General features: G+C 43.2%; 1 protein-coding gene across 1 annotated transcript; it reads right to left on the bottom strand.

Moving 5' to 3' along the window:
* Positions 1-5,972: 5,972 nt before the first annotated feature.
* On the bottom strand, positions 5,973-10,576 carry SLC25A4 (solute carrier family 25 member 4). Its single transcript, XM_083460113.1, has 4 exons — positions 10,085-10,576; positions 8,429-8,915; positions 7,044-7,184; positions 5,973-6,474 (listed from the first exon to the last, which is right to left on the bottom strand). Exons 1-4 carry the CDS (start codon positions 10,193-10,195, stop codon positions 6,317-6,319), a joined length of 897 nt encoding a protein of 298 aa, XP_083316239.1. The 5' UTR covers positions 10,196-10,576; the 3' UTR covers positions 5,973-6,316.
* Positions 10,577-11,708: the final 1,132 nt, after the last annotated feature.

The following is an 11,708-nucleotide window of genomic DNA, read 5'->3' as shown; positions in this document are numbered from 1 at the left end:
AGCTAGCTAGTTTGCCATACTGTGAGATACTTATTGGGAAAGACCACATGCAGGGCATAGCTGTAATAATCCTATCCTGCTGATTATGTCAAGCATCTGCTAAGATGAGAGAGTCTCATACTGAGTATTAACGAGAGGGGCCCAAAGTCCTGGTATAAGGCAGGTTTCTATGTTCTTAAAAGTGTCTTGTTGTATGTATATTGGGTGCTTTCTGTTCTGTTAGCTTGAATCAAGCAGTGATCAGCTTGGAGGCAGAAACTGGTGTCTATGTGTTCTGCTCCTTTTGCCCACAAAGCAAGTTCTGTTTACATGTCTCACATAATATATGAGATGTCATTTACTTGCACAGCATCCAAGAGTGTAGTCTTGACATTCTCCCATCACTTCATTGGCTTGTTTGCTGTTCATTTCTGCAGTACTGGTACAGTATAGACATTTTCCCTGAAGTTCTGGTTAGTATCTTCTGCTAATTAAGGGCATCAGCAGTTTCCATGAAGAGGGTTAGAAATAATTGCCTGTTTGATGTATATGCAGTCTAAAGTGCTTTGTCTGTAACTTTAGCTGGAAGCAAGATAATTATATTTCTGCTTCTGGTAAGACACCCAAGAACATTGTCTCCTTTTCGGAAGGAACAATAGTAGTGATAAACATTTGCAGAGATAAAAGCCGATATCGGTTTGCTCAGGGAAAGCAATGCCTACCTGTTTTGTAATATGACCCATATGTATGTGTATATGTTTTACAGTTCTACCCCCACTCTTCTTCTAAAGAGCTCAGAGCAGCTTAATGTGGTTCCTTGACAGCTTCTCATTCATGTGGCTTAAGGGTCAAACTAGCTTCAAAAGTTGTAACCGTGTCCTTTTCATTTTCAGACCATTTGCTGGCAGGCTGTGCAACAAAATGAGCACACAATACTGCTTTTAGCTAGATTTCCCCCCCAACTTCAAGCTGCAGGATTTAAAGGGTAGGTAGATAGATAGATAGATAGATAGATAGATAGATAGATAGATAGATATGTTCATTCTAAAATAGGCCTTGTGCTAGATTTACACATGTAGTAGAATCCCAACCTTCGGTTGCTAGTACTGGTTTTCTTGTTGTAAGGTTTTTAAAAAATAATTTAGGAAGCGCAGAAAGACAGCATCACCTACCTACCTTTCGATGGTAATGCAGTCACTACGACTTCAAAATTCTAGCTTTACATACATCAGCTTTGCAAAACTCTGTTTGCATCCATCAGTAACTAACTCCTAGTGCTTTGTACAAATTTTTATTAATGACACAATTTAGCAACTGGCCATAGTTAAGCGTGTTTAAGGCCCATTGACATTTGTAGGTTAGTCAAATGTGTCTTGTTCTTGCTGACTGGTTCCCATAAGTGCTTAACTTTGACAGCTGGGTCCATGAGATAAGGTGAAGCAATCGCCACCAGGGCAGCAGATCTTGATGTGAATCTTTTTCCCACCACCCTCGTATCTGATGCAGACCCCCTTCTTCACAAGCAAGGATGTTGGGGTGGCTCCATTTTGGGGTCTGGTGCCAAAATGCATTGGGCCAGCCCTGAGCCAAATAACAAACCTGTGTTAAAATGAGAACAGTATCCACATTTTTCTTACCAAGGTAACTGCCTGGGTCACAATGACTTGGAAAACTGAAGGCTCACTTTCATTCAGAAGTTTTCAATGCTGGGTTGCAGATTTGAAATCTCTTCCCTTCTAATAATGTCCACAGCTCCTAATTAGCAGAGAGCCTTTCTAATTTGAAATCAGGGAAGGATTGCCAGAAACTAGGACAGCTGAAAGCTGTGCATCAGCATAATAGGGTGCTTCATAATTTGCTCCTTTCTTGTTTTAGGATAAAGTGTGCTGTACATGGCTATTATGAGGCCTCTGGAGGCACTTAATTTAGCAGAATGCTCTTAGGCCTGTCTTCAATCAGTGTATCGCTCAGAATTAACAAACATCTTGATGATTATGATCTTGGAAAAAGCATCAAAGATGCCAAGGATTGAGGATGGTGGCATTTCAAGAGATTTAGTGGACTCAACCTAGAAGTCTTATTTCGATAAAATACTCAAATGTCAGATAGCAAAAAAGGCACAGGGAACTTTGATTTTTTTTTTACTTGAATGGCAATTCTCTATGCTGTACAAGACCTTTCTGAATTATGCCTAGAGTTGTTGGCTACTGTGAGCAGTGGCGTAGTGTGGGTTGTCAGCACCCGGGGCAAGGCAAGTAATTTGCGCCCCCTAACCCATGGATTTGCGCCCCCTAACCCGTGGATTTGCGCCCACTAACCCTAACCCCCAGATGTTGCGCCCGGTGCGGCCGGCCCCCCCTGCACCCCCCACGCTACGCCACTGACTGTGAGGTGTCATTTTTTTTTGCTTTCAAGCCCATATAATGTCTGTGGCTTACAGTGACAGTAGAAAACCTCTAATAATTTGTGAAGAAGAGCTGAGGGTTGAAATGGAGGTGGTTGGTTGGCATGTTCTTCCCATTTCCAACAAAGAATTTCTTGATACTTTTGCCTGTGTAGGAAACAAACAACAGCTGTAGCAGCCCTTTCGTAAATATGAGATTTTACTGCCTCAGTTCCAAGCTAATCTCCATGTAGCAAATGCAATTACTGCATTTACTACAGGAAGCACACTGCTCTGTTAACTTACACATTGCCAAATGGCAACACATCATTTGTACAACTCTCATAATAGGATTGTTTTGCCGTCTGGATGCACGATTAGCAGTCTGCCCTTGTGATTTTAAGACTTTCTCTGAACAGGAAACATTCCCTCTTACCCCAGCACCTGTAGTTGGCAGCCTTCAGAGGCCTCTGTCTGGCAGCATAGCAAGCAAGGGTAGGAGCAAAAGCAACCCCAACTGGGCTGTCCAATTCATGATGCAATGCTGCTTCAAGATTCTCATGCCATGTCTTTTTAGAGATCTTTTCCCAGCTGTCGTTTGGTATGGAACCAATAACCGTTTGTCAGGAGTACCAAAAATATCCTAGGATAACTGCTTATAAACAAAACATATTTATAATAGGCTGGTACAAGTAAAGCTCCACTTTGTGTATTGTGGGAGCCTTTGAGAGCCAGTGTGGTGTAGTGGTTAAGAGCGGTAGTCTCGTAATCTAGGGAGCCAGGTTTGCGTCTCTGCTCCTCCACATGCAGCTGCTGGGTGACCTTGAGCTAATCACACTTCTTTGAAGTCTCTCAGCCCCACTCACCTCACAGAATGTTTGTTGTGGGGGAGGAAGGGAAAGGAGAATGTTAGCTGCTTTGAGACTCCTTCGGGTAGTGATAAAGCGGGGTATCAAATCCAAACTCTTCTCCTTCTTCTTCTTTGAAGCTGCCCGGGGTGGGGTGGGGTAACACTCCTAAACATGGGAACTCTGAAGGCATGGATTGGGCTAGTACAGAAAATGCGTGCTAAGAATGCCCTGTGACTATCATGTGGTGAATGCTTTGGGACAGATTTTATGGACCAAAAAAGGGCTATTAGGTGGTGGCGACCATTATGCGGTGAAATATGGTACTAGCCAAAATGGCTCTGTTCTGCCTCCACTGTTGGAGGCAGTATGCTCCTGAATGCTGGGAATCACAAGTGGGGAGGTTGGTGCTGTGCTCAGATCCTGCTTTTGGGCTTCCCGTGGGCATCAGGTGGCCTCTGTGAGAACAGGATGCTGGACCAGATGGGCCATTGGCAGGCTCTTCTGTTTTCTTCCTCTAAGCTCCCTCTGCTCCAGCATCTTCCATCTCATATCAAATTTGGCCAAAATGGCCTTTGGAAGAGCATCGTAGAAGCCCTGGTACCATTTTTAATCGCAGATGTGGGTGAATTAGGCACGTGCTGCATATATAAACAGTTGTGTTTAATATTTTTGTAAAAAAGTGGGGGTCTTTTTTTAAAATGTTGGGGGTTTTTTGGCACTTTGATATACCTTGGGGCTTGGACAAGCCTGCTGAGACCTTTTTCTTGTGTACCAATGGAGCTCCCCTTGCTATATAATCATCAAGCGTCTAGCCTGAATCACAGGCATAGAGGGAATGACAAGAAACAGATCCCAATACATTTATGCTAAGCAATCTGAACCAGAACTGCAGACCACAAAGTGCTAATCTATAATCCACTGTGGCAGGAGTTAAAAATAGTCTATTGCTGATTAATTTTCCATCAGCTTCAAGATGCTGCTTCCGCTTCCTATAATTACAAAAGCAAAATAAAAACAACACTTGACAACGGTGCCAATGACCTTAAAGGGCACTGCACCAAAAGTGTCACAGGCAAGATTCCTCTTAAGCCATGGGTAGGCAAACTAAGGCCCGGGGCCGGAGCCGGACCAATTGCCTTCTAAATCCGGCCCACAGACGATCCGGGAATCAGCATGTTTTTACATGAGTAGAATGTGTGCTTTTATTTAAAATGCATCTCTGGGTGATTTGTGGGGCCTGCCTGGTGTTTTTAGATGAGTAGAATGTGTCCTTAAATTTAAAATGCATCTCTGGGTTATTTGTGGGGCATAGGAATTCATCAGTGGACTGGCCCCCTGCTGAAAAAGTTTGATTGCTAGATTGTTACATGTGTCATGGTAGGCAAGTATAATAAATGGCCCGTAGTATTTGATGATAGTATGCTGCCACATGTTCACCAAATACATTAAAAACACAAGATGATTTTGTTCTTCGTGCAGAAATTAATGGAATTTCAGTGCTTATCTGGTTCATTATAGCATGTGTAATAGTGGTTGGGGGAGTTTCTAGCTTGCACTTTGCCCAAGGGCCACATTCACCTTTGACCCAACCCTCTAGTGGGCTACATGCCATTTTGGGTGTGTTATGGAATGGTATCCCATTACCTCAACACATACTCTCATGTGTGTTTATGCAGATTATAGAATAGGAGACAGTGAATTGCCCTATTCATAACTGACCTAAAATCTTTCGCCATTGGTTTCTATGTGTCTAATCTGAATAAGAAGGATATCACAAGTGCTTTAGGCTGCAATCCTATAGCTAGTAACTGTTGAATGAATCCACTAAATTCAGTGGGACTTACTTCAGTCAAGGCATGTATAGAATTATCCTGCAAGTCTCTTTTTAAAAGAAAGTTATTTTCCTTTGCTTTCCAGTAATTATTTGATCAGGGCATTTAAGATCAGGTTGCTTTTCTTAAAAAAGTTTTCTTCCTCACTTCCCCCATTTTCTTGTTCTTCATATATTAAATTTCAGATAAATCTACAGCTGCCTATTACGGTTTCCATGAACTTTCCCCTTAAAGTAGTTGAAAGTAGTTTCAAAAATATTTTTATTTATTTGATGTCTATCTTGTTCTTACATGCATTCCCTCTCTTCTCCCTATAGCTTCTTCTCAGAATTGTTGATTATTTTCCAGCTTCATTATTTTCCTACTGGGATTCTCATATTCCTGCCTGCCCTCATTTGAGCCTGTCTGGTTTTCTTGTGAGAACAGGTCCGTTCTAGCTATACAGGTACGACAACACCTGCCCACACTTAATCTTCACCCACAAACTTCCAGTAAATGCGAAGGGAGGACAGAAGCTAAAACTAAAACCTTTTTTTTAAAAAAAAATGTATATACGCTGTTTTCTGCAGCAATTACACCAATGATTAAGCACAAGAGATAAAACTTGCATAATTCATGTTACACAATTTTAAACCGCAAAAAGTGACTGCATGATTTTAATCCAGAGAAATTACACACAGAAATCCATTGAAATTATGCTTCACTTTCTGAAGTTTGTTTACTTTAAGCACTTGGGCTTCAACCCTGTATGACTGTACTTCCCATGAAATATTTTTGGCAGTGTTTGACATACACAGGTCAGAACCATTCACATGGTTGTAGTTTTTTGGGTGGCACAAATGCAAGGTAACATGCCTATGTTTTCCACAGTCTTTGAAGCTACCTTTATAAAGGACGAGCCATGCAGGAAAAGAAAATTGACAGAGCTTTGATTTAAATAGTATTTATTGAATTCACATTTCTAGTTATCTGAATACTGTGTAACTTGCCGCCTTCAGGAAACACACTTAAATATAGGAATATATTAATGGATCTTTGTCAAATATATTTATATATACAGGTGCCTCTTTAGTTTTTCCATACAAAAGAGTTTGGCTGTAATTGAATGAACAAACCATTGATCTATCTTACAATGTTGCAACCTGGTCTCTGAATTGGATTTAACCCACGAAAGCCATCTCTATTTCCCTAGGAAATATTTTGTTGCCCGTTAAACCACATGTAGGTACCTTACAAAAGAGAACTTTCATTTGAATCAAGCCATTTGAGTCTTAGACATATTTCTTGATCTCATCATACAAGACCAATACAAACGCACCGCCCATGCCTCTCAACACATTGGACCAGGCGCCTTTGAAAAAAGCTTTGCCCCCTTCATCTTTAGCTATCTTCTTCCAGCAGTCGATTGTGCCTTTGTACATGATATCAGCTGTGGAAGACAAACATGGACAGGTAAAACATAGTTACATTACCTGGAGAAAAAGACCCCCGCAATACTGCCTTAATTCCCCTCCCAAGACCTGGAATGCAGTTCTCTGCTCTTTACTCGCTTCAAAAGGAGGACAATGAAACTATAATTTCACCAGCAGCACCACAAAGAAACCACATTCAAATTTGTCCCCACATTCTGGGAGTGAAAGAACCTTCCTCCCTTTGATTTGTATACACGCACACTAAAACTATAAAACAAGACAAATATAGATAAATATAACTTGCCCAAAGACTGCAGAACAGAAATAGCACTGTACTATTAATGCACTTTACTACAAAATGTAAACATACACCAAACAGAAAAGCTGTAATATAAAATCAAATGGCATTGCTCAAGGAAACTGCGTCAATAATAATAATTATTACGGTCAGTTGCACCTGTGTCTCTGTTTCAATCTAACCTCTTAAGGAAAAGTACTTGTTTTTTAAGGCTTCTAGCTTCCCTTGAGCATTTAAAATGGAGGACTTTTTTGGCAACATTACAAAAATGTAGGGTTATTTTCTTACCTCCTTTCCTGCCAGACTGCATCATCATCCTACGTCGGACAGTGTCAAAGGGGTAAGACACCAGCCCAGCTACTGCAGTAACACTCTGTGCTATCATCCAGCTTACTATGATGTGTACATTCTTTGGATCAGGCAGCATACCTACCATTGGGAGTAGATTACCCAAAGACAGGAGAAGGAAGAGGAAGAGAGAGGGGTGAGAAGAGGGTGTTATCAGTACCACTTTATCAATTCTACCTCAAGCAAGACCAATCATGCCAGTTAAGTTTTGTTTTACACCCAATCAATCCAAGTCACATGATAGAGATTCCTGCATTGCAGGGGGTTGGACTAGATGACCCTTGGGTCCCTTCCAACTCTAAGATTCTATTATTCTAGACATCAGCAGCTGCAGCAGAATTCCAAGGCAAGTCATTTTGCATGCTACTTTGGGAAGACGTACATATACACAGATGCTGTTGTGTTTTCAGTGCCTAGAATGTATAGCTTTACCAGATAGCAAGTGCATTCATATAATCCTTAGTTACAGGAAAGTTTGGGGTTGTCAACCAAACAGTTAAGCCACCCTCAGATATATGTAGACGCTGAGTAGTCCACTCAGTTAGCATCCTAGCCTTCCTCCAAGAAGCTCAGGTGGCAAACATGGAGCTATCTCACTTTATCCTAACAGCCCCACGATATTAGGCCACTCCCAAAGTCTCACTCGGTATACTTCAGGAATTAAAGCCCATATATTCACAGTTCAAATCCAGCACTCAAACTATTACACTACAATGACACTTTTGGGAAATTGCTTCTACTGCCAGAACTTAACAACAGAGTAGGAGCCTAAGGAAAGGGTTTGTTTTTTCTAGGTGGGAATATTTAGCTTCATGTCTAGAATATCCATATGTACTGACCTCTTGGCCAGTTGGGCAAATATTAAGAGATGATTGGTTGAAGGAGACTAAGAAGCTGGTATGATGAGAGTCACAAGAAGGGTAGGATAGGGTATCTGAATAATGGGGCATGGAAAGGGCAGCCTGATTCCCTATGCTGGCAAATAAAAGAACCTTACTAATCAGTGCATGGCCCTATGAAGTTTACTCATAACTAGATATAATACAAATTATACCTATTATAAATCTTTGAAAATACTTGGATGAGGAGGTAGACATTTAAGAACTGTTCTGTTTTCTTTCTTTCTAAGAAAAGGGAGAAAGATGAAGCACACTCCAAACCTGTCTTAACTAGAAATACTTACCAACCTATTGAAGCAAGAAGAACCCTATTTTGGGAGCATGTTTAAGTATTTCATATTCTACATTCAGGGAAAACGCTATAACTCATAGAATCTAGGCTGTGTTTTGCTACTCAGCTAGCATCAAGTGGCTTCCCTTTCTTACCCTTAGCTGTATCATAGACGCCAAAATACGCTGCTCTGTAGATGATGATGCCCTGGACTGAAACATTGAATCCCAAGTAGAGACCCTTCAGGCCATCAGATTTGTAGATTTTGGCAATACAGTTGCCCAGCCCAGTGAACTGCCTCTCGCTCGCCCCTTTGCCCACATCAGCAGCTAGCCTGGTCCTGGCAAAATCCAGCGGGTAAACGAAGCAGAGAGAAGTTGCCCCTGCAGCACCCCCAGAGGCCAAGTTGCCAGCAAAGTAACGCCAGAACTGCTTGTGCCTGTCCACACCCCCAAGGAAGATCTGCTTGTACTTGTCCTTGAAGGCAAAGTTGAGGGCCTGGGTGGGGAAGTACCGGATGACATTGGCCAAGTTGCCTCTCCAGAAGGAAATGATGCCCTGCTCCTTGGGGATCCGTACTACACAGTCCATGATCCCCTTATACTGCTTATCAGCTGTGATCTGTTGGCTGGCATGCTGGACCTGTTAAAGGAAGAAAAGGGATGGGAAGAAAGAGAGATGGAGAGAGGGAGGTGGGAAGGAAGGAAGGAAGGAAAATCATTGTGGCACATTATACACAACCTCTCAATTGGAAGAAATAGCCATTCCTATCTTTGCACCTGCAGCTTTATCTTTGATTACTGTTTGGTGCCAAAGTTGGCCATCCGCTTGAGATTAGCATCACTTCCTACAACACCAGGGCATAACAGCTGCACATAATGTGTAACTATAATAACTTACTTGACCATTAGAAATGGAAAGTGGAAGAACTGTAGTTGCTCCTCCTTCCAATCAAACAATTAATCCCCCCTCACATATGAAGTTCTTGATAGGCTATGGACTAGCTTGATTTTCTCTATTATACACACACTTTTTAAAAAAAACCATGGTGATTCGGTAGCATATGCAGTATTAAAGGGAGACTGGCTACATATGCAAGACGTCATTCTTCCATTTATATGGCCCTCCCAAGAACTCATGTCCTTCAGTTGACCTCCAGTTAGCTATCAGGCCACTGATCCTAGTAGCAAATAGCACCCCCCCCCCAGTTTAGTTCAAAACACTGTTCCTTTCACAATAGTTTTTTAGTGTATTTTTTTACAAGTTATTGGACTTAATGGCCATCTGCCATATACGTGCAGGCACACACTGAAAAGAAAGGAATAAAGCACCCAAGATTTCAAGGCATTTTCCCCAATGCTCAGCACACTTGCAGATCTGTGCTATAAACAGAGCCAAGGAAAAAAGAGCTGCGCTGGTCTTGTGTAATCAGAACTGCACAACTGGAGTTTCCATATTTAGTCACTTCAAGCTCTAGCCCATCTGACAGTAGAATTCCTGCTACACTCCTGAGTCACAGGAAGATCCTTTCCTTAGAGATACAGCCGAGCAACAGCTCTTGAGGGCAGCAAACTTAAGGCATCGCCATCACCAAACCATCACCACTTCTAACAAAGGGCCTGTGAATTTCTAAGCCAAAAAAATTACTAGACAACTTGTTGTCCTTGTCAATCTGGAAAGAATGTCCCTGCCATTTACTTTTAGGTCCACAGAACGATGCAACCTTTCCAGGAACAGGTGCGGGTTGACTTTTTGGGCAGCTTATTTTGTGCACGTGCAAGCACACCACTTTAGAAACCCAACCTCCTTACCTGTAGCAGCAGTTTCACTCTTTCAATAGGTGCTACGGCAGTTTTGGAAATGGCAGCAGCAATCCCACCAGCCAAGAAGTCCTTAAGGAAACTGAGAGCTTGGTCAGACATGATGGAGGCAAGTCAGAGCGACACACCAATCGCCCCTTCCTCTTTCCTTCCTTTTATTATTTGTTTTCTTTTTGGCTAATGGAGGAGCTGTCCACAGGCACCTCCCCACCCAGCTGCGCCCCCCCAACCTAAAGCACCCGCGTTCCAAATGGACGGACCCTTACCCCCTTTTCAGCTATTTATAGCTCCCCCCCGGGTCTCGCGATAGCCGGAGGGGGCCGGCCGGGGGCCGTTCCGCGCGCACATTGGCTGGGACCCCCCGTGAGGCGAGGGCACCGGGGCAAAGCCGCCATGCTGCTCTCCCCTGAAGGGGCAGCCCTGGCGAGGGGGACGTCTCGGCAAGGGCAAAGTAAAGTTATCTGCTGCTCCCTGTTGGAGAGCGCAATGTCACGGCATGTGCTCGCGCTATTATTAATAGCACACGGGGCGGCCCTGGCCGGGGGAGGTGAGGGGGCGAAACTGACACTCTCTGGGCGGAAGAGTTAACCCTTCCACGGGGCGACCGAGGTTCTGGCGAGGAGGAGCGCAAGCGGCGCCGCGGGAAATGGGCAAGGGCAAGAAGATGCGCGGTGCGCCCTCGCGATGGTGGCGCGCGCCTGTGCGTGCTGTTACAACATATGAAATAAAAGAAACCCACCCTTCTTCCTCCAAAGAGCTCAGGAGGTGGGGTTCCATTTTTTTAGCCTGCACAGCAGCCTTATGAGGTAGGCTAGGGAAGCCGAGATACAGTGATTGGCTGAAGATGTTATCTGCCCGGGGATGGATTCAAGATCTTCCCGGTCCGTGTCCTTGCTACTGGGTCACACTCGCTGCACCCAAACATTATTATTTTCAGTTTGTAAGCCCACTGCACTGTGCCTCGCATTTCTTTCTATTTATTTATTAAATTTTGGAAGTAGAACACAGACATTGTGGCTAATAGCCAGATCAGATCAGGTTCTTTATTATGCACTCCCCGGACCTGAACAAGCTAGTAGCCACTGATAGCCCTGTCCTCCATTCACCTGCTTTTATTTCCAATTTAGTAAAATTAGGATTGTGTTTTCATATGCCCTTTGCTTTGTTTTTCTAATTCTCTATTGCCTACTCAGGCTGGCAGCAGCTCACCAGTGTCTGGGGCAGAGACCTGTCTCAGCTCATCTGCAGAGATCCTTTAAATGTCAACTTGTACCCTTGCCCATGAAAAGCAAGTGCTGAGCCATTTAGCTATGGCCTTCCTCATGTACACAGATGTTTTTGCCTTCATAATTTACTTATTGTGCATGGTGAACTCTGAAAAGTAATGAAGCGAGGAGTGTGCGTCCATATTTAAGATGCTGATCCTGGAATTAGAATATGAAGGGAGACCAATGAGTTTTCTTGCAAAGCGCAGAGCTATAGCTTTAAAGTTCCACTGAGGGAGAGTCTTTCTCATGCCAGCAGTTTCTCTCCATTCATGGATGTAGTGAGGAGGAGTTAATGCTCTTTTCCTAGTAGTGCCTTGAAAGGAGAACCACTGCATGTGATCAGAAGG

This window comes from Podarcis liolepis, assembly GCF_965112155.1.
Source record: "Podarcis liolepis genome assembly, chromosome: 9".
NCBI lineage: Eukaryota > Metazoa > Chordata > Lepidosauria > Squamata > Lacertidae > Podarcis > Podarcis liolepis.
Note: the sequence above shows the minus strand (reverse complement) of the source record. Positions and strands in the feature narration are given on the sequence as shown.

Excerpts from the sequence above, each read along its gene's own strand:
- SLC25A4 (XM_083460113.1), bottom strand. The coding sequence starts at position 10,195 with ATGTCTGACCAAGCTCTCAGTTTCCTTAAGGACTTCTTGGCTGGTGGG. Across the intron at positions 8,916-10,084 it reads GAGTGAAACTGCTGCTACAG|GTCCAGCATGCCAGCCAACA; the intron begins GTAAGGAGGTTG and ends TTCCTTTAACAG. Across the intron at positions 7,185-8,428 it reads CGTCTATGATACAGCTAAGG|GTATGCTGCCTGATCCAAAG; the intron begins GTAAGAAAGGGA and ends TCCCAATGGTAG.